At 43.2% G+C, this 18900-nt stretch overlaps 1 protein-coding gene across 2 annotated transcripts in view; it reads left to right on the top strand.

Moving 5' to 3' along the window:
- APOO (apolipoprotein O) overlaps window positions 1-18900 on the top strand; it is an 80079-nt gene that overhangs the window by 58269 nt on the left and 2910 nt on the right. The window contains exon 8 of one of the 2 annotated variants that reach the window (XM_025372162.1): window positions 15629-15693. The exons of the other annotated variant lie outside the window; for it this stretch is intronic. Within the exon in view, the coding sequence (XP_025227947.1) occupies window positions 15629-15664 (36 nt within the window). The 3' untranslated portion in view covers window positions 15665-15693. The remainder of the gene's footprint in view (window positions 1-15628; window positions 15694-18900) is intronic. 2 annotated transcript variants of the gene reach the window in all.

Raw genomic sequence — 18900 nt, 5'->3', positions numbered from 1 at the left:
TTTTTTTTTTTTTTTTTTTGAGACGGAGTCTCGCTCTGTCGCCCAGGCGGGAGTGCAGTGGCGGGATCTCAGCTCACTGCAAGCTCCGCCTACCGGGCTTACGCCATTCTCCTGCCTCAGCCTCCCGGGTAGCTGGGACTACAGGCGCCCGCCACCTCGCCCGGCTAGTTTTTTGTATTTTTTAGTAGAGACGGGGTTTCACCGTGCTAGCCAGGATGGTCTCGATCTCCTGACCTCGTGATCCGCCCGTCTCGTCCTCCCAAAGTGCTGGGATTACAGGCTTGAGCCACCGCGCCCGGCCCAGTGAAATCTTAAGACTCATTTTTTGACCAGGTGCAGTGACTCACGCCCAGCACGTTGGGAGGCCAGGGTGGGAGGATCACTTGAGCCCAGGAGTTTGAGACCAGCCTAGGCAACATAGTGAGACCCTATCTCTCCAAAAAATAAAAAAATTAGCCAGGCATGGTAGCATACTTTGGGAGGCTGAGGTGGGAGGATTGCTTGAGCCCAGAAGGTAAGGGGCTAAATAGAGTGAGCCATGATTGCGCCACTGCACTCCAGCTTGAGCAACACAGTGAGGCCCTGTCTCTAAATAAATAAATAAATAAATGAAAAAGAAAAAAAACCCACTACTTTTTATACTGATGGTTTCTAAAGGAATTAGTCCCTCTCGAGCCTATTTAAACTAGCTCTTGAATAGGAAATACTATACCAATATCAAGTGTCTTTTGGCAATCCCTTTTAAAGAGTAAACATTCATAGGTGTTTTTTTGTTTGTTGTTTGTTTTATTTCTCTGATATTTTCTATGGAAGCTTCCTTTCTTAAAAAATTCCTTAACAAATGCAGCCGGGCACGGTGACTCACGCCTGTAATCCCAGCACTTTGGGAGGCCAAGGCGGGTGGAGCACCTGAGGTCAGGAGTTCGAGACCAGCCTGGCCAACATGGCGAAACCCTGTCTCTACTAAAAAAAATACAAAAATTAGCTGGGCATGGTGATGCACGTCTGTAATCCCAGCTACTTGGGAGGCTGAGGCAGGAGAATTGCTTGAACCTGGGAGGTGGAGGTTACAGTGAGCCAAGATTGCACCACTGCACTCCAGCCTGGGCAACAGAGCAAGACTTCATCTCAAAAAAACAAAAACAAACAAAAAAACAAATGCCCACTAAATTTTATATGGGAAAGGAAGTAAAATATCAAGAAATCTCTACACAGCCCTAGACAGAAATGTGGAAAGTGAGCCTAAAAGCCTCAACTGCGAGCCTTCATTGTGGTGTGACTGCAGACTGAGGCACACCAAAGCTGGAGGGAGTCCCGTAGGCTCCCTGGAGTGCTCACTGTGGTGTCTGTGCATACACACACGCACACCAAAGCTAAAGTGGGGGCTGCGGGAGCCTCTGGCTTGGAAACAGCATTCTCTGACTGCGCTAAGAATTCAGCCCAGTGCAGAAGCAACTGGACTGTGGTTAGAATACCAGTTAAGCAGGCCAACATTTTCTGATAATTTGAAAACATTAGATATTAAAACTACTCAAATTTGTATGCAGATCTTTTTGGAGTGAGGTGATAAAGATTTTTAATTGGTTTGTGTTTCTCTCTCTCTTTATACCCTTGCCTTCTTCAGAGTCATTGAGAACTTAAGACTTTCTCCTGTTTGTTACTCTCCAAGCATAATTTTACTGACAGCTGTCTGTTCTCAGTAGAAGGTAATAAAATCAGGGCCAGGCACAGTGGTTTATACCTATAATCCCAGCACTTTGGGAGGCTGAGGCAGGCAAATCGCTTTAAGCCTAGGTGTTCAAGACCAGCCTGGGCAATATGGCAAAACCCCGTCTCTACAAAAACTACCAAAAAAAAAAAAAAAAAAAATTAGCCAGGTGTGATGGCATGCACCTGTAGTCCCATCTACTTGGGAGGCTGAGGCAGGAGAATCTCATGAGCCCAGGAGGTGGAGTTTGTGGTGAGCTGTGTTCACCCCACTGCACTCCAGCCTGGGGAATGGGAGTGAAGCCCTGTATAAAAAACAGAAAGAAAAAAAAACAGCTGGTCGCAGTGGCTCACGCCTGTAATCCCACAATTTTGGGAGGCTGAGGTGGGCAGATCACGAAGTCAGGAGGTCGAGACCATCCTGGCTAACACGGTGAAACCCTGTCTCTACTAAAAATACAAAAAATTAACTGGGCGTGGTGGCGGGCGCCTGTAGTCCCAGCTACTCAGGAGGCTGAGGCAGGAGAATGGCATGAACCCAAGAGGCGGAGCTTGCAGTGAGCTGAGATCATGCCACTGCACTCCAGCCTGGGCGACAGAGCAAGACTCTGTCTCAAAAAAAATAAAATTAAAATAAAAGGTAATAAAATTGATGTTGACTGCATTAAATTTTTATTACAAGTTTTTTTTTTTTTCTGAGACGGAGTCTTGCTCTATCGCCCAGGCTAGAGTGCAGTGGTGCGATCTCGGCTCACTGCAAGTTCTGCCTCCCGGGTTCATGCCATTCTCCTGCCTCAGCCTCCCGAGTAGCTGGGACTACAGGCGCCCGCCACCATGCCCGGCTAATTTTTTGTATTTTTAGTAGAGACGGGGTTTCGCCATGTTAGCCAGGGTGGTCTCGATCTCCTGACCTCGTGATCTGCCCGCCTCGGCCTCCCAAAGTGCTGGGATTAGAGGCGTGAGCCACCATGCCTGGCCTATTACAAGTTTTAAAGGAAAAAATAGCAGAGGGCCCTATTAATTCAAAGTTCAATATTCTTAGAGTTCAGGAATTACTTGATATAATGAAGTGTCATTGTTTTTTGTTGATCTTGTTTCACCCCCACTTTAGATTTCATGGGCTTCAGGGGGGTTTTTGTTTTTTATTTTTTGGTTTATTTATTTCTTTTTGAGATGGAATCTTACCCTGTTGCCCAGGCTGGAGTGCAGTGGCGCAATCTTGGCTTACTGCAGTGTCCACCTCCCGGGTTCAAGCCATTCTCCTGTCTCAGCCTCCTGAGTAGCTGGGACTACAGGCCCACACCACAACACCCAGCTGATTTTTGTATTTTTAGTAGAGATGGGGTTTCACCATGTTGGTCAGGCTGGTCTCAGGTGCTCCACCTGCCTCAGCCTCCCAAAGTGCTGGGATTACAGGCGTGAGCCATCGGGCCCGGACTTGTTTTTGTTTTTTTAATGAGAGCTAAGATTTAAGCTACCCTGGAAAATGAATCTTTCTGGGACCCTGGAGCTGAGTATATTCTCTTCATAGACTATCAAATAATTCATAATCTAGTAAAGGAGATGAGGAAAGCATATGACCAAACTACAAGGTAAAATGTGATAAATGCCAGAAGAAAGGCACAGAAAAAAAGGTATGATTTTTGGATGAAGATATCTTGTCTTCATTGAGGGGAATTAAGGGACACTTCATGAAGGAGACTTTTTTGTTTCTTAGCTTGTTTCAAGGGAGTTGGTTTTCAAGTCTGGCTTTAATTACCAGTCTCAATTAGGTATCATCTAATTCATATATATATATATTTTGTTTGTTTGTTTGTTTTTGTTTTTGTTTTTGTTTTGAGACAGAGTCTTGCTCTGTGGCCCAGGCTGGGGTGCAGTGGCACGATCTCAACTCACTGCAACCTCTGCCTCCCGGGTTCAAGCCATTCTCCTGCCTCAGCCTCCCGAGTAGCTGGGATTACAGGTGCATGGCCTCATGCCTGGCTAATTTTTAGTCGAGACGGGGTTTAGTACTTTTAGTAGAGATGGGGTTTCACCATGTTGTCCAGGATGGTCTTGATCTCCTGACCTTGTGATCTGCCTGCCTCGGCCTCCCAAAGTGCTGGGATTACAGGCGTGAGCCACTGCTCCCAGCCAATTGTTTGTATTCTAATCATGTAACAGATGTACTGGCTTTTGGTTGTACATAGTCAGAGAAATTGTGGACATTGTGTTTAAAACAGGGTGCTGGCCAGGTGTGGTGGCTCATGCCTGTAATCCCAGCACTTTGGGACGTGGAGATGGGTGGATCACTTGAGCCCAGAAGTTTGAGACCAGCCTGGACAACATGGCGAAACCCTGTCTCTACTGAAAGCACAAAAATTAGCCAGTCGTGGTGGCATGCACCTGTAATCCCACCTACTTGGGAGGCAGAGGCACAAGAACCACTTGAACCCCGGAGGCAGAGGTTACAGTGAGCTGAGATTGTGCCACTGCACTCCAGCCTGGGCAAAGGAGCGAGACTCGGTCTCTAAATACATATCTACATACATACATAAAACAGGGCACTGAAAATTTTTAAATTAGGAATGATGGCACAATTCATAACGGTATTTTTCCCATGGGGCTATATTACTCTGAAATACCCCAAACAAGTCTGTGGCATTTTGCTGCTCTGCCATATCCCTTTTCCCTCTTACGAAATAATTCTAAATGTTTATGCTGAGTCTTCTACCAATAAAGTGGTGTTTCAGTTTGTCATCATTGGTTACTTAAGAGGAATTTATCTGCTTCAGTTAAAATGAACTTTTTGTCAGAACTGTGAAGCAAATATAGGTGTGTCCAGAAATATTGTCATCTTGGTAGAGTCTGGGGCTTTCTTTTAAGTTACAAGAATATATAACGTATGTATACAGTTTAAAGTCCAACACTATAATGACCATGTACGTACCAATCAATCATCTACCTTTAAAAATAGGAAATTACCGCCAGGCACGGTGGCTCACACCTGTAATCCCAGCACTTTGAGAGGCCGAGGCAGGTGGATCACGAGGTCAGGAGTTCAAGACCAGCCTGGACAACATGGTGAAAACCCATCTCTACTAAAAATACAAAAAAATTATCCAGGCGTGGTGGCGGGTGCCTGTAATCCCAGCTACTCAGGAGGCTGAGGCAGAGAATTGCTTGAACCCGGGAGGCGGAGGTTGCAGTGAGCCGAGATCGTGCTACTGCACTCCAGCCTGGCCAACAGAACAAGCCTCCATCTCAAAAAAAAAAAAAAAAAGGAAATTACCAGTGCCTTTCAGGTCTTCCATGGGTCCCCTCACCCCCAAGTCTCCCCAGAGGGAACCACTATCTGGAATTTTATTTCATCCCCTTGTTTTTCTTTAAACTTTTCTTCCAGTTTAACCATATATGTATATATTCTGAAATACTGTAGTTGAGCCTGCCTGGTTTTGCCTTTATAAAAATATACCAAATTTAAGTCTAAATAAACATATTATATATATATAAGTTTATCTAGGTGGGTCTTACTACATATTGTTTTGCAACTTGTTTTGTTCCCTTAACATTTTGTTTATGGGTTATGTATGGCAGCAGTGCATTCATTTTCACTGCTGTAGACTGTTTTCTTTGTGTTTTTGTTTTGTTTTGTTTTGTTTTTGTTTTTGTTTTTGTTTTTAACAGATGGAGTCTCACTCTGTTGCTCAGGCTGGAGTGCGGTGGTGCAATCATGACTCACTGCAACTTCCGCCTGCTGGGTTCAAACAATTCTCCCACCTCAGCCTCCTGAGTAGCTGGGACTACAGGCATGCGCCACCATCCCTGGCCAATTTTTGTATTTTTAGTAGAGACATGGTTTTACCATGTTGGTCAGGCTGGTCTCAAACTCCTAACCTCAGGTGATCCGCCTTCCTCGGCCTCCCAAAGTGCTGGGATTACAGGCATGAGCCACCGTGCCTGGTCGTATTTTCTTTATGGGAAAATACCCATGTTGGTGGCTCCTTGGGTGGGTTTCAGTATATTACTATTACAACACAACATGGCTTCATAATTTGTGAACAGTTTTTCTAGACCAGGGTTCCTGATTCATAGGGTCTGCATATCTTCAGTTTTACTAGATGATGCCAAGTAATTGTTTCCATTTTTGCCAGTCTGGTGACTTTAAAAGAGTTTTTCAGTGTGGAGTATATGTGTATGTGGCTTTACTTTATTTCCCAATTTTCATTTTGAGAAAATTTTAAAACTACAAATCAGGTGCAGGACTAGTACAATGAATATACCCTTCACTTAGATTCACTAACATTTGCTACATTTGCATAATCTATTTTTTACCTATGCATGGTGTTAATACACACGAGTATATTTTATTTTCCTGAACCATTTGAGAATTAATTGTATATATCATTGCATTTTCCATTTGTATCTAATTCAGCATGTATTTCCAAAGAACGTGGACATTCATTTATATAATCACAACACTGTTATTGTACTCAGGAAAGTTGACACTTCATTATTTACACAAATGTTATCTAATATATGGCCCATGTTCAAATTTCCCTAGTTGCCCCAATAATGTACTTGCCTTAAACAACTTTTGATTTTTTTTTTTTTTTTTTTTTTTGAGATGGAGTGTCACTCTGTCGCCCAGGCTGGAGTGCAGTGGCGTGATGTCGGCTCACTGCAGCCTCTGCCTCCTGGGGTCAAGTAATTCTGCCTCAGCCTGGCGAGTAGCTGGGACCGCAGGCGCACACCACCGTACCCGGCTAATTTTTGTATTTTTAGTAGAGACAGGGTTTCACCATATTGGTCAGGCTGGTCTCAAACTCCTGACCTCAGGCAATCCACCCGCCTTGGCTTCTCAAAGTGATGGGATTACAGGCGTGAGCCACCATGCCCGGCCTTTTTTTTTTTCTTTCTTTCTTTCTAAGTCTCTCTTAATCTACAGGCTCCCCTTCCATATTTTGGAGTTGACTTCCTTATAGTTTATCTGTTAAAACAATCTGGCACATGTCACCTATAGAGTTTCTAACAGTTTGGGTTTTGCACACGTTTATGCTGTAGTTTAACGAGTTCTCTGTACTCGCTGCACATTGGCAGCTGGATCCACAGGCTACGTGATCCAGATCCTGTTTGATTCTTTTGGCAAGGCTCTAGATCCACGTAGGCACATATGTCTGGTTTTTGCTTTGTTTTTGTTTTAGCAGCTGTGGATGCTCAATGCCTAGACCCATTGAATCTTTGGGGGATAGAAATGGTGATACTGGCCGGGCATAGTGGCTCACACCTGTAATCCCAACACTTTGGGAGGCCGAGGAGGGTAGATCACTTGAAATCAGGAGTTCGCCGGGCGCGGTGGCTCAAGCCTGTAATCCCAGCACTTTGGGAGGCCGAGACGGGCGGATCACGAGGTCAGGAGATCGAGACCATCCTGGCTAACACAGTGAAACCCCGTCTCTACTAAAAAATACAAAAAACTAGCCGGGCGAGGTGGTGGGCGCCTGTAGTCCCAGCTACTCGGGAGGCTGAGGCAGGAGAATGGCGTAGACCCGGGAGGCGGAGCTTGCAGTGAGCTGAGATCCGGCCACTGCACTCCAGCCTGGGCGACAGAGCGAGACTCCGTCTCCAAAAAAAAAAAAAAAAAAAATCAGGAGTTCAAGACCAGTCTGGCCAACATGGTGAAACCCCAGCTCTACTAAAAATACAAAAAAATTAGCCGCACATGGATCATGAGGTCAGGAGATTGAGACCATTCTGGCTAACACAGTGAAACCCTGTCTCTACTAAAAATGCAAAAAATTAGCCAGACGTGGTGGTAGGCGCCTGTAGTCCCAGCTACTCGGGAGGCTGAGGCAGGAGAATGGTGTGAACCCAGGAGGCGGAGCTTGCAGTGAGCTGAGATCGTACCACTGCACTCCAGCTAGGGGACAGAGCAAGACTCCATCTCAAAAAAAAAAAAAAATTAGCCACGCATGGTGGCACGTGCCTGTAGTCCCAGCTACTCAGGAGACTGAGTCAGGAGAATTGCTTGAAGCTGCGAGGCAGAGGTGGCAGTGAGCCAAGATCATGCCACCGCACTCCAGCCTGGGTGACAGAACAAGACTGTGTCTCAAAAAAAAAAAAAAAGAAAATGGTGATGTTTTACTTCTGTTGTTTCATTTTTTCATATTAGCTGAAATATTTTGATAAAGAACCCCTTATCTACTAGTTACCCGGTTATAGTTTATATAGGAAAAACAAGATAATTACTTGATTTTTTTTCTCTTATTTATCCAGTTTCAAAATAATGAATTCATTCCCTTTCCTCAGAAGATCACCTGTTAGTTTTTCTTTAAAAATATCGGCCAAGTGCGGTGGCTCATGCCTGTAATCCCAGCACTTTGGCAGGCCAAGGCAGGTGGATCACCTGAGGTCAGGAATTTGAGACCAGCCTGGCCAACATGGTAAAACCCCATCTCTACAAAAAATAAAAAATTAGGTGTGGTGGCACGCACCTATAGTCCCAGCTACTCGGGAGGCTAAGGCTGGAGAATCACTTGAACCTGGGAGGTGGAGGTTGCAGTGAGCCAAGATCACGTCACTGCACTCCAGCCCGGGTGACAGAGTGAGATTTTGTCTCAAAAAAATAGGGCCAGACACGGTGGCTCACGCCTGTAATCCCAGCACTTTGAGGGTTCGAAGCGGGTGGATCACAAGGTTAGGAGATCAAGACCATCCTGGCTAATGTGGTGAAACCCCGTCTCTACTAAAAAAAATAAAAACATTAGCTGGGCGTGGTGGCATGCACCTGTAGTTCCAGCTACTCGGGAGGCTGAGGCAGGAGAATTCACGCCATTCTCCTGCCTCAGCCTCCCAAGTAGCTGGGACTACAGGCGCCCGCCACCACGCCCGGCTAATGTTTTTGTATTTTTAGTAGAGTCGAGGTTTCACCGTGTTAGCCAGGATGATCTTGATCTGACCTCGTGATCTGCCCACCTCAGCCTCCCAAAGTGCTGGGATTACAGGCATGAGCCACCACGCCTGGCTGAGACCATTTCTTAAAATAATAAATTAAAAATCATTATGGGTTTATAGATTTAAACATATTTGATAGTTTTGAATGCTTTGTAATTCTTGGTCTTATTCAAGTTCAAACTGTCCCATTTTGTTAGTGGAAGTTGGTTCTGAGTCCTCTTGACATGACCCAAGTAGTCTGGATGGTTACCTCACTATCTAGCATGTGAAGATGTTCCCAGAATTTCGCATCGTGGTTTTCATTTACGTTGCCCTGATTACTAATGAGGTTGAACATTTTTTCACAGGTTTATTGACTTCTTCTTGAAATTCCTGTTCATGTCTTTTGGCCACTTTTTATATGGGTCATTTGTCCCTTATTGATTTATAAGGGTTCTTTATTTTCTTCCTAGATATTAATAGTTTCGGCCAGATGTTTGCAGATGTCTTTTCTCAATATGACTTGTCTTTTCAGTTTTGGTGTCTCGATGATCAGAAGTTCTTCATGTTGATTTATTGACCTTTTCCATTATGGTTTTCACTCTTTGACTCTGGGAGCTTAATAAAAGCATGAAATACTTATTGATTGTCCATTGCTAATCTGAAACCCTTTCAGAATAGTCCTAACCCAAGGTCTCAGTATCAGAGATGAAGGCCAGTTGTGGGTGTCAGTCCTCAAGGTCACAGATGGCTCTTTTAGAGTTGTCTTTGTTTTTTTTTTTTTTTTTTTTTTGAGACGGAGTCTTGCTCTATAGCCCAGGGTGAAGTGCAGTGATACAGTGGTGCGATCTCATTCACTGCGCCCTCCACCTCCTGGGTTCAAGCAATTCTCCTACCTCAGCCTCCCGAGTAGCTGGGATTGCAGGCATGCACCACCACGCCCGGCTAATTTTTGTATTTTTAGTAGAGACGGGGTTTCACCATCTTGGCCAGGCTGGTCCTGGGCTCCTGACCTCAAGTGATCCACCCACCTCAGCCTCCCAAAGTGTTGGGACTACAGGCGTGAGCCACTGCACCAGACTAGAGTTGTCTTTTTTTTTTTTTTTTTTTTTTTGAGATGGAGTCTCGCTCTGTCGCCCAGCCTAGAGTGCAATGGCACCATCTTGGTTCACTGCAACCTCCGCCTTCTGGGTTCAAGCGATTCTTCCGCCTCAGCCTCCCAAGTTGCTGGGATTACAGGCATTCACTACTACACCTGGCTAATTTTTTTGTGTGCTTCTAGTGGAGACGGGGTTTTGCCATGTTGGCCAGGCTGGTCTCAAACCCCTGGCCTCAGGTGATCCCCCTGCCTCGGCCTCGAAGGGGATTACAGGTGTGAGCCACTGCACCCGGCCTAGAGTTGTCTTATAATTAGCTAAACACAGCAGTATGTCTCAATAAATATCATATTTTAGTTTTTCACTATCTTTTTTTTTAATGCAACAAATTACTATCACAGAATTGTAGAATGACTGTTAAAGGCCAACACTAATTATTTAAAGGGCAGGAAATTAATAAAGAAGCATAAACCTGTTACCAACATGAAAACTGAGCAGAACTTCTAAAGCTGAGCTGTTAATAGTTTTATTCAGGCCCTTGCTGGCTCAGCAGGAAAATGAAAGGGAAGCAGCAACCACCACCCTGAGTAAACATGCACTGCTTTTTCTTCCTCCATTAGAAATTCCTCGGCTCTCTAAACACAGCAAAGTTTGGCTGAAAGTAAGTCATGTGGTTTTAAAATGTTCATCTTTGAAGTAAGCTAGTCACAGAAGGACAAATGCTGCATGATTCTACTTGTATGAGGTATCTAAAATAGTCAAACTCATAGAGGCAGAGAATAGAATGGCAATTGCCAGGGATTGGGGGAGGGAGAAATAGGGAGTTGGTAATCAACAAAGTTTTAGTCAAGCAAGGAGAATAAGTTCTAGAGACCCCTTGCACAACATCGTGCCTATAGATAACAGTGCTGTATTGTACGCTTAAAAAGCTGCCAAGAGGGCAGATGTCATGTTAATTATTCTTACCACTGTATTTTTTTTTAAATGACAGCTTGATGGGTTTTCCACAAAGTTATGAATTTGTGTTCTTTGTAATTTTTTGCTGTCTAAAATTCTAAGAACTACAGGTATTAGGAAATGATTTTGAAATGATTTTTTCTTTCTTTTTAAAAAACACCATTATTTAGCAAAACGAAAAGTTAGAAATCCTGAATAATAATTGTCATCTCTTCCTTAGAAAGGAATGCACTATTGGTATCAGTGGGCAGGATACAGCGTTTTCCAGTGGACTGAGGAGCAGGAGCACCAGACTCCTACCCCACCATTGCCTCTAACTAGCCCTGAAACCTTGGGAAGCTACCCCAGCACTGTGGGAACTGGCATAGTCCCTCCTGGAGCTGTTTTGAGGATTAAGTAAGGTTATCTGTGTGAGGAACATATGCAATGGATGGACTCTAGCCACATGATAGTCATTAACCACCACTCATGTGATACTGCACATTTTCGCTTCTGCCTGAGAAGATAATGTCCACTAATAGAAAATGGAACCATACCCTGTAGTCAGGAGTTCTTATGTCATTGTTTTAGTTTTCCATTGCTGCCAAAATAAATGACTGCAAATTTACAGGCTGAAAGTAATGCAAATGATTATCTTAGTTCTGTAGGTCAGAAGTCCAATTCTAAATCAAGGTGTCAGCAGGGTTGCGTTCCTTTCTCGAGGCCCTAGGGGAGAATTTCTTTCCTGATCATTTAGATTGTTGACAGAACTCAGTTCCTCGAGGTTGTAGGACCAAGGTCTGTTTTGCTGGCTGAGGGCTGTTTCCAGCTTCCTTCCTCTATTGTCAAAGCCTGCAGCAAGTCCTTTGCAGGTCCCCCCTCTGACCCCTTCTTCTGCCTCCCTCTTAGACTACAGGCACTCATATGCTTGAATCAGGCCCACCCAGATAATCCAAGATCATCTCACTATTTTAAGGGCAACTGATTAGTAAACTTAATTCCAATGCAACCTTAATTTCCTTTTGCCATGTAAGGTAACAGTCACAGGTTCCAGAAATAGAAGACATCTTTGAGGGGCCATTATTCTGCCTACTCATCCAGTAAACTAGAATTTTGTTGGGATCTTTAACAGGTCATTTATCCTTACCTTTTATTTTCTTCATCCAAAAAATAAAGTGGCCTACCATATAGGATAGATAATGTTTATTGAGCACTTACTTGCTGTGAGCTTGGTCCTTGGCGCTAAGCTCTTTGCTCAGGAAGAGTCTTTGAGGTGGGTTCTATTATTATCTCCATTTATAAGTGAGGAAACTGCATTTTGGAGAAGTTAAGTAATTGTTGAAAATAATTCAACTGGTGAGGGAGTCAGACATTTCAGCAGGCTGCTGTACCTCAAAGGTTTGGCTGGCAATCAGCCTTCACATGGCAGGCATACTAATTAGAAATCAGTGTCTTGATTTTCTTAAAAAGTTTCAGTTTTGCTAGCAGAAATTGTCATTTGTGGCCAGGCACAGTGCCTCACACTTGTAATCCCAGTGCTTTGTAGGCCGAGGCAGGTGAATCACCTGTGGTCGGGAGCTTGAGACCAGCCTGGCCAACATGGTGAAACCCTGTCTCCACTAAAACTATAATAATTAGCTGGGCGTGGTAGTGGGCGCCTGTAATCCCAGCTACTCGGGAGGCTGAGGTAGGAGAATCGTTTGAACCCAGGAGGTGGAGGTTACATGAGCTGAGATTGCACTACTGCACTCCATCCTGGGTGACAGAGGGAAACTCTGTCTCAAAAGAAAAGAAGTTGTCATTTGTGTTCATGGACGTGGTAAGAAAATAAAAACTGAAATCAGATATGTATTAAAATGGTTAAGTTATAAAATATTCTAGATAAAACTGTTTCTCTGTCTGAAAATGCAAAAAAAAAATTGATTTCTGGGTTGTGCTAAATCACGAACTGTTTTTTGAAGTCAGAATGTTGTTTTGTCTGAGATCTTGGAGTTCTCTGCCAAGAGAGATCTGATTTGTAATAGGGCGGTGGATGGGCTCAATGTTTTTTTAATGAGATATTGGACTGTGATGTTTTGTTATACTGTAAGTGATATGTAACCAAACAAGGAAATTTTCCTAGCAACAAAGTTGTTTTCCTGAATCAGAAGAATGCTTTTGTTTGCTCATTTTCTTATTGTCCAAAAGATAAAAAAGCTTGTGAATTTAGCATCTTATTTTTTTTGAGATTGAGGTACTGGCGAGTATAGATAGTAGAATATATAAGATTATCATTGGAAGTATTTGGCAAGCAGTATGTTAATTCAGACCTAAACTATATTTAGGTAGAGAACTACCTTGGTTTTTTGTGTGTTTGTTTTTGAGATGGAGTTTCGCTCTTGTTGCCCAGGCTGGAGTGCAGTGGCGTGATCTCGGCTCACTGCAACCTCCGCCTCCTGGGTTCAAGTGATTCTCCTGCCTCAGCCTCCCGAGTAGCTGGGATTACAGGCATGCGCCACCATGCCCTGCTAATTTTGTATTTTTAGTAGAGTTGGAGTTTCTCCCTGTTGTTCAGGCTAGTCTCGAACTTCCAACCTGAGGTGATCCGCCCACCTCGGCCTCCCAAAGTGCTGGGATTACAGGTGTGAGTCACTGCGCCCTGCCGAGAACCACCTTGTTTTTATGCCAGACCCAATTGTTGGACATGATTATCTCGCTGGCCCTCATAAGCCTTTTTTTCTCTCTTCTTGTTCTTCATTAATCTGGTGAGGGACCCAGACATTTCAGCAGGCTGCTGTACCTCAAAGGTTTGGCTGGCAATCAGCCTTCACATGGCAGTCATACTAATTAGAAATCAATGTTTTGATTTTTTTAAAGTTTTAATTTTGCTAACAGAAAGTGTTATTCGTGTTCATGAACGTGTTAAGAAAATAGAAACCCAAACTTTTTTACAGTCATCATATCTCTAAGTTCTACCCCATTCCATTTGTTTGTTTGTTTTGAGACAGGGTCCCACTCTGTTGCCCAAGCTGTAGTGCAGTGGTGCAGTTACAACTTGCTGCAGCCTCAACCTCCCTGGCTTAAATGATCCTCCCACCTCAGCCTCCTGAGTAGCTGGGACCACAAGCATGTGTCATCCCACCTGGCTAATTTTTGTATTTTTTTGTAGAGACAGGATTTCAGCACATTGCCCAGGCTGATCTTGAAGTCCTGGGCTCAAGTAATCCACTTGCCTCGGCCTCCTGAAGTGCTGGGATTACAGATGTGAGCCACTGCCCCGGCTTTCGATTTGTTTATGCAACGAATATTTGAATAGTATGTGCTAGGAGGCCCTAGGGATAGTGTGCCCTCATGAAGCTTACAGATTAATGAAAGACTCAAACATGAAAGAAATAATTACACAATCAGGAAGTACATGAGTGCTGTGAAAGGGAATAGAAGATTCTGCAAAATTGAAGGACAGGGTACAAAGAAAGCCTCGATGTAAAGGATGAATAACATTTAGCTAGGCAAAAATTGGGATTGACTGGTCTTGGTCAAGGGGTATATTTTGCAAAGGTCTTGTCCCAATAGGGAGTGTGGCAATTTCGAGCAACAGCAAAAAGGCCTCTGGGGTGTCGGTGGGTGTGTGTTCACGTATGTGTATGTGTGTTCGCTTGTGTGCATGCATGTGAGGAGGCGGGGTGGGGAGTGGCTCTGGAGGAGAAGGGCACAGATTCTCAGTCCTGTAGCACTCCTGTTCAGAATGTCAAGTAGAGCTGAGAATTGTCTGTTGATCATTGGTCCACCAAGCAGTTCGTATGGCCTTGTTTCCCAGAACTCCATCATCAAGCGGATGTGGTGACCATATACTTTATCATCAAAACCAGGATATTCATTTTTTTAAAACTTTTTTTTTTTTTTTAATGTTGCCCAAGCTGGTCTTGAACTCCTAGGCTCAATGGATCCTCCCACCCCGGCTTCCCAAAGTGCTGGGATTACAGGCGTGAGCCAACACACGCGGCAAACCAGGATACTCTTGAGAGTGAAAGGGGACACTATTAATTATGCTGGGACAATGGATATAAAACAGTACTTATAGACCAGTTCTCAGCCACTCCAGGGAGCCCCAAAGTTGCCTAGAAACCGTGCTCTGAAATGACAGGGTTAGTCACGTGCTCCTGCTTTCTCACCTTTTCCCCTTCCTTCAACCATGAATAACTATGAAAGAGGGGCACCGGGAGAAACTGCTCCAAGTCTATACAACAGAATCATAGCACTGTAGCCCACCCAGCTGCAGCCTCCTGTTTTTCACACTGCCATCTGATCTCTATTAATGTGTTTTGAGAATTAAAGTCTAAAAAACATATAGAAAAGAAAGTAAGGCCTTAAAAGTTTAGCACGTGAACTTTTCCCACTAGAAGCTTTTCTTACACTGCTTCTTATGGATTACATGACCTAATTATATGTTCCCGGATGGCCACTAGGCAGAATGGGTGTGGTCTAACTTCTTTCACAGTAAACATGTTTTGTGGATTGGCCCCTATGGTGGATAATGGTGAATAACGCATGGAGTAAATACCTACAGGAAGCCTTCCCGTAGGTGTAAAACCTTTATTTCAGGAAATAAAATAGGAAGATATATTGATTTTTTTAATAGAATCAACTGTTTGGCTGAATCTGCATAATGAGGATTAATGGCGCTTTATTTCCTGCTCTCTCTGCCCAAGTCATTCTACAGCAGGGCCCTCAGAGAGCCCTAGTAACTTCTTCAATTTACTGAGAGATGGATCACTTTGCAGTATAATAATATTTAATGGTCGGCAACTGCGAGAATGTGGGATCTCATTGTCCTCCTCAGCCTTTCTTCAACAACCCCCCAAGTCCTCAATAAAATAGTTTGACCCTGTCCCGCGTAATAATTTTTAATGTTCATGTTCAGCCAAATACTCAGGACACTAAGGAGTTGCACTATTTCTTTTCAAACTGCATTCAAGCTCTTTCTTTTGTTTTAAAAGCCAGGAAATGTGAAGAATTCACCTGGAACTAAGTAGAAAACTCCTTGCTCTGCCATCTTAATCAGGTAAAGAACAAGAAATCTCTGTGATTGTGTTCAGCATTGTAGTGCCAGCTGAAATGAGTTGTGTTTAATTAATTTAATTTAATTGTAACAGTTTCAACTTGATGTGAAAACATAAGGGTCATATTTTCTTCCATCTTTAATTTCTGGGCTTAAATGCTGTGACTTATATATTTGTGTTTGTTCCACTGATATTACCTGGGTTTTTTAGACAAGCTAGAATCAGACAGTTGGGATTTGTCTACAAATGTATTTCAAACAATTGGAAAGTGTCATTATTCCTTAGGTTTATTTTTTTCAAACAACACTTTATTATAGTAAGTACACTTGTATTTATCTAATACTTAGTGTACACTGGAATGCATGACAGTTACACAGAGGCTCAAAACAGTAGTTATATTGTTTGTGTATATTTGAAAAATTGTATAATAGCACTTGTGATTTCCTGGTAATTAGAAGACTATAATTGAAATTGGAAACAACCTAGATATTCAACTATAGGAAAATGGCTTAATTATGGTATATCCATAAAGTGGAATATTATTATTCTGTTTCTACAGTATTTAATTGCATGGGAACATGTGCACAATTATTGTTAAATGAAAAAAAGGTAGTGTGATATGTTTATAGAAGGGAAGAAGCCAGGAGATACAACAGAAAGTGTATATCGTTCAGTGGTATGATGATTTTTATATTTTTTCTTCTTTATAACTTTCTGTATTTTAAAAATTTTCTGCAATGAATATGTGTTTTATAATCAGAAAATTTTTTGAAAATTGGTGTTACATTTATTGTAAATCATGGCCCCTACTTAAAATTTAGGAAAACCCTGAGTTTGAAGGCTTTTTTCTTCAAGCTTTCTTTATATTTTTGGAGACCCAAAGAGTCACATAAACCGAGAATTTGAAAGTGAACCCCCAGCCTCAAGCAGACTCCCCTGAAGCCCTGTATGTTCCTCCTTTTACACCAGCACTGATGGGAAACTCACCCCATGGGGCAGCCATCCTGGGACAATTCTGATTTTTTGGAAGCTGTTTCTTCTGCTAAGCAAAAATATGTCTCCTTAGTGGTCACAGAAAACAAATCCAGTTCCTCTTTCACTGCATAGCCGTTCATACAGTAACCCAAAATCAGTAGGTTCTCAGATACAAACTATTACCCGGGGAGTTGGTAAAAGGCAAAGGCCACCCCAGAATCAGTATCTCTGGTGAATGCATGGGAATGCATATCTGCCAGTTATGCATGGGATGTGCCATTAGAAGGATGACTAGAGGGTGAGCAGCCACAGAGTGACACATGTCCTCTAGGGACTTGACTTTTAATACGGTTATATTTCTCTCATTTTTTTAAATCCTTGTCAGCCAGAATGGTTATATTTCTGTACAGGGACAATGAAAAAGACATAGAATAAAGGGAAATTAGGTAAGTATCCATTTCAGTTTTCAAAGATACTCTTCACCAGAGTTCAGCTTGCTGTAATACACAACCTTGATTTCATTCTTTATTGTTTTTAGATCTTCATTGGAGGAGGTGTAACTTTTAATTATAAAAGTGATTCGTGTTGGTTGTAAAAAATGTTTTTAGCTAACTATTTTAAAAGCTTGTCTTATCCTTTCTTCTTTTCTTTTCTTTTTTTTTTTTTTTTTTTTGAGATGGAGTTTCACTCTTGTTGTCCAGGCTGGAGTGCAGTGGTGCAATCTCGCCCACTGCAGCCTTGGAGGCCTCCCAGGTTCTAGTGATTCTCCTGCCTCAGCCTCCCAAGTAGCTGGGATTACAGGCATGCGCCACCATGCCCAACTAATTTTGCATTTGTAGTAGAGACAGGGTTTTACCATATTGGTCAGGCTGGTCTCGAACTCCTGACCTCAGGTGATCCACCTGCCTCGGCCTCCCAAAGTGCTGGGATTACCGGTATGAGCCACCATGTCTGGCCACTTTATTCTTGTTTCCAGAGGTAATTTTTGTTAATAGTTTGGTGTATCATTCCAGACTTTTAAATATAGATAGATAGATAGATAGATAGATAGATAGATAGATAGATAGCTAGCTAGCTAGCTAGCTAGCTAGCTAGCTAGCTAGGCAGGCCGGGTGCAGTGGCTCATACCTGTACTCCTAGCGCTTTGGGAGGCCGAGGTAGGTGATTACATGAGTCTGGCAGTTCCAGAACAGCCTGGGCAAAATAGCGAAACCCTGTCTATACAGAAAAATTTAAAAATTAGCTGAGTGTGATGACAAACACCTGTAGTCCCAGTTACTTGGAGGCTGAGGTAGGAGGATCACCTGAGCCTGGGAGAAACAGGTTGCAGTGAGCCATGATCACTCCACTGCACTCCAGCCTGGGCAACAGAGTGACACCCTGTCTCAAAAACAAATATATATGTATTTATTTATATTTAAAATGTATAAATTAAATAAATTTATATATTTATAATATTTTCATGCATACATGCATGTTTTTGTTTTTTTGACAAAATGGGATCATATTCCTCATATTGTTCTGCAAGTTCACAGGAAACTTTCTTTTTACTGTTATTTATCTGGTGGGATGGGATCTTGCTGTGTTACCCAGGCTGGACTTCAACTCCTGGGTTTAAGTGATCCTCCCACTTCACCCTTCTGAGTAGCTGCACAGAAAACTTTCTGAAGGCATATAATTGTAATTTTATTATCATACATAAAGAAATTAGGCCGGGGCCAGGCGCGGTGGCTCACGACTGTGGTCCCAGCACTTTGGGAAGCTGAGGTGGGTGGATCATGAGGTCAGGAGTTTGAGACCACCTAGCCAATATGGTGAAACCCTGTCTCTACTAAAAATACAAAAATTAGCCAGGCATGGTGGTGTGCACCTGTAGTCCCAGCTACTCGGGAGGCTGAGGCAGGGGAATCGCTTGAACCCGGAAGGCAGAGGTTGCAGTGAGCCGAGATCACGCCACTGCACTGCAGCCTGGGTGACAGAGTGAGACTCCGTCTCAAAAAAAAAAAAAGAAAAAAGAGAAATTAAGGCCGAGCATGGTGGCTTATACCTGTAGTTCAAATTACTCAGGAGGCTGCGGCAGGAGAATTGCTTGAACCTGGGAGGTAGAGGTCACAGTGAGCCAAGATCGTGCCACTGCACACTCCCAGCCTGGGCAACACAGAGAGACTCTGTCGAAAGAAAGAAAGAAAGAAAGAAAGAGAGAGAGAGAGAGAGAGAGAGAGAGAGAGAGAGAG

Source organism: Theropithecus gelada, chromosome X (genome assembly GCF_003255815.1).
Source record: "Theropithecus gelada isolate Dixy chromosome X, Tgel_1.0, whole genome shotgun sequence".
Taxonomy (NCBI): domain Eukaryota; kingdom Metazoa; phylum Chordata; class Mammalia; order Primates; family Cercopithecidae; genus Theropithecus; species Theropithecus gelada.
The sequence above is the reverse complement of the archived record's forward strand: the minus strand, read 5'-3'. Positions and strand labels throughout refer to the sequence as shown.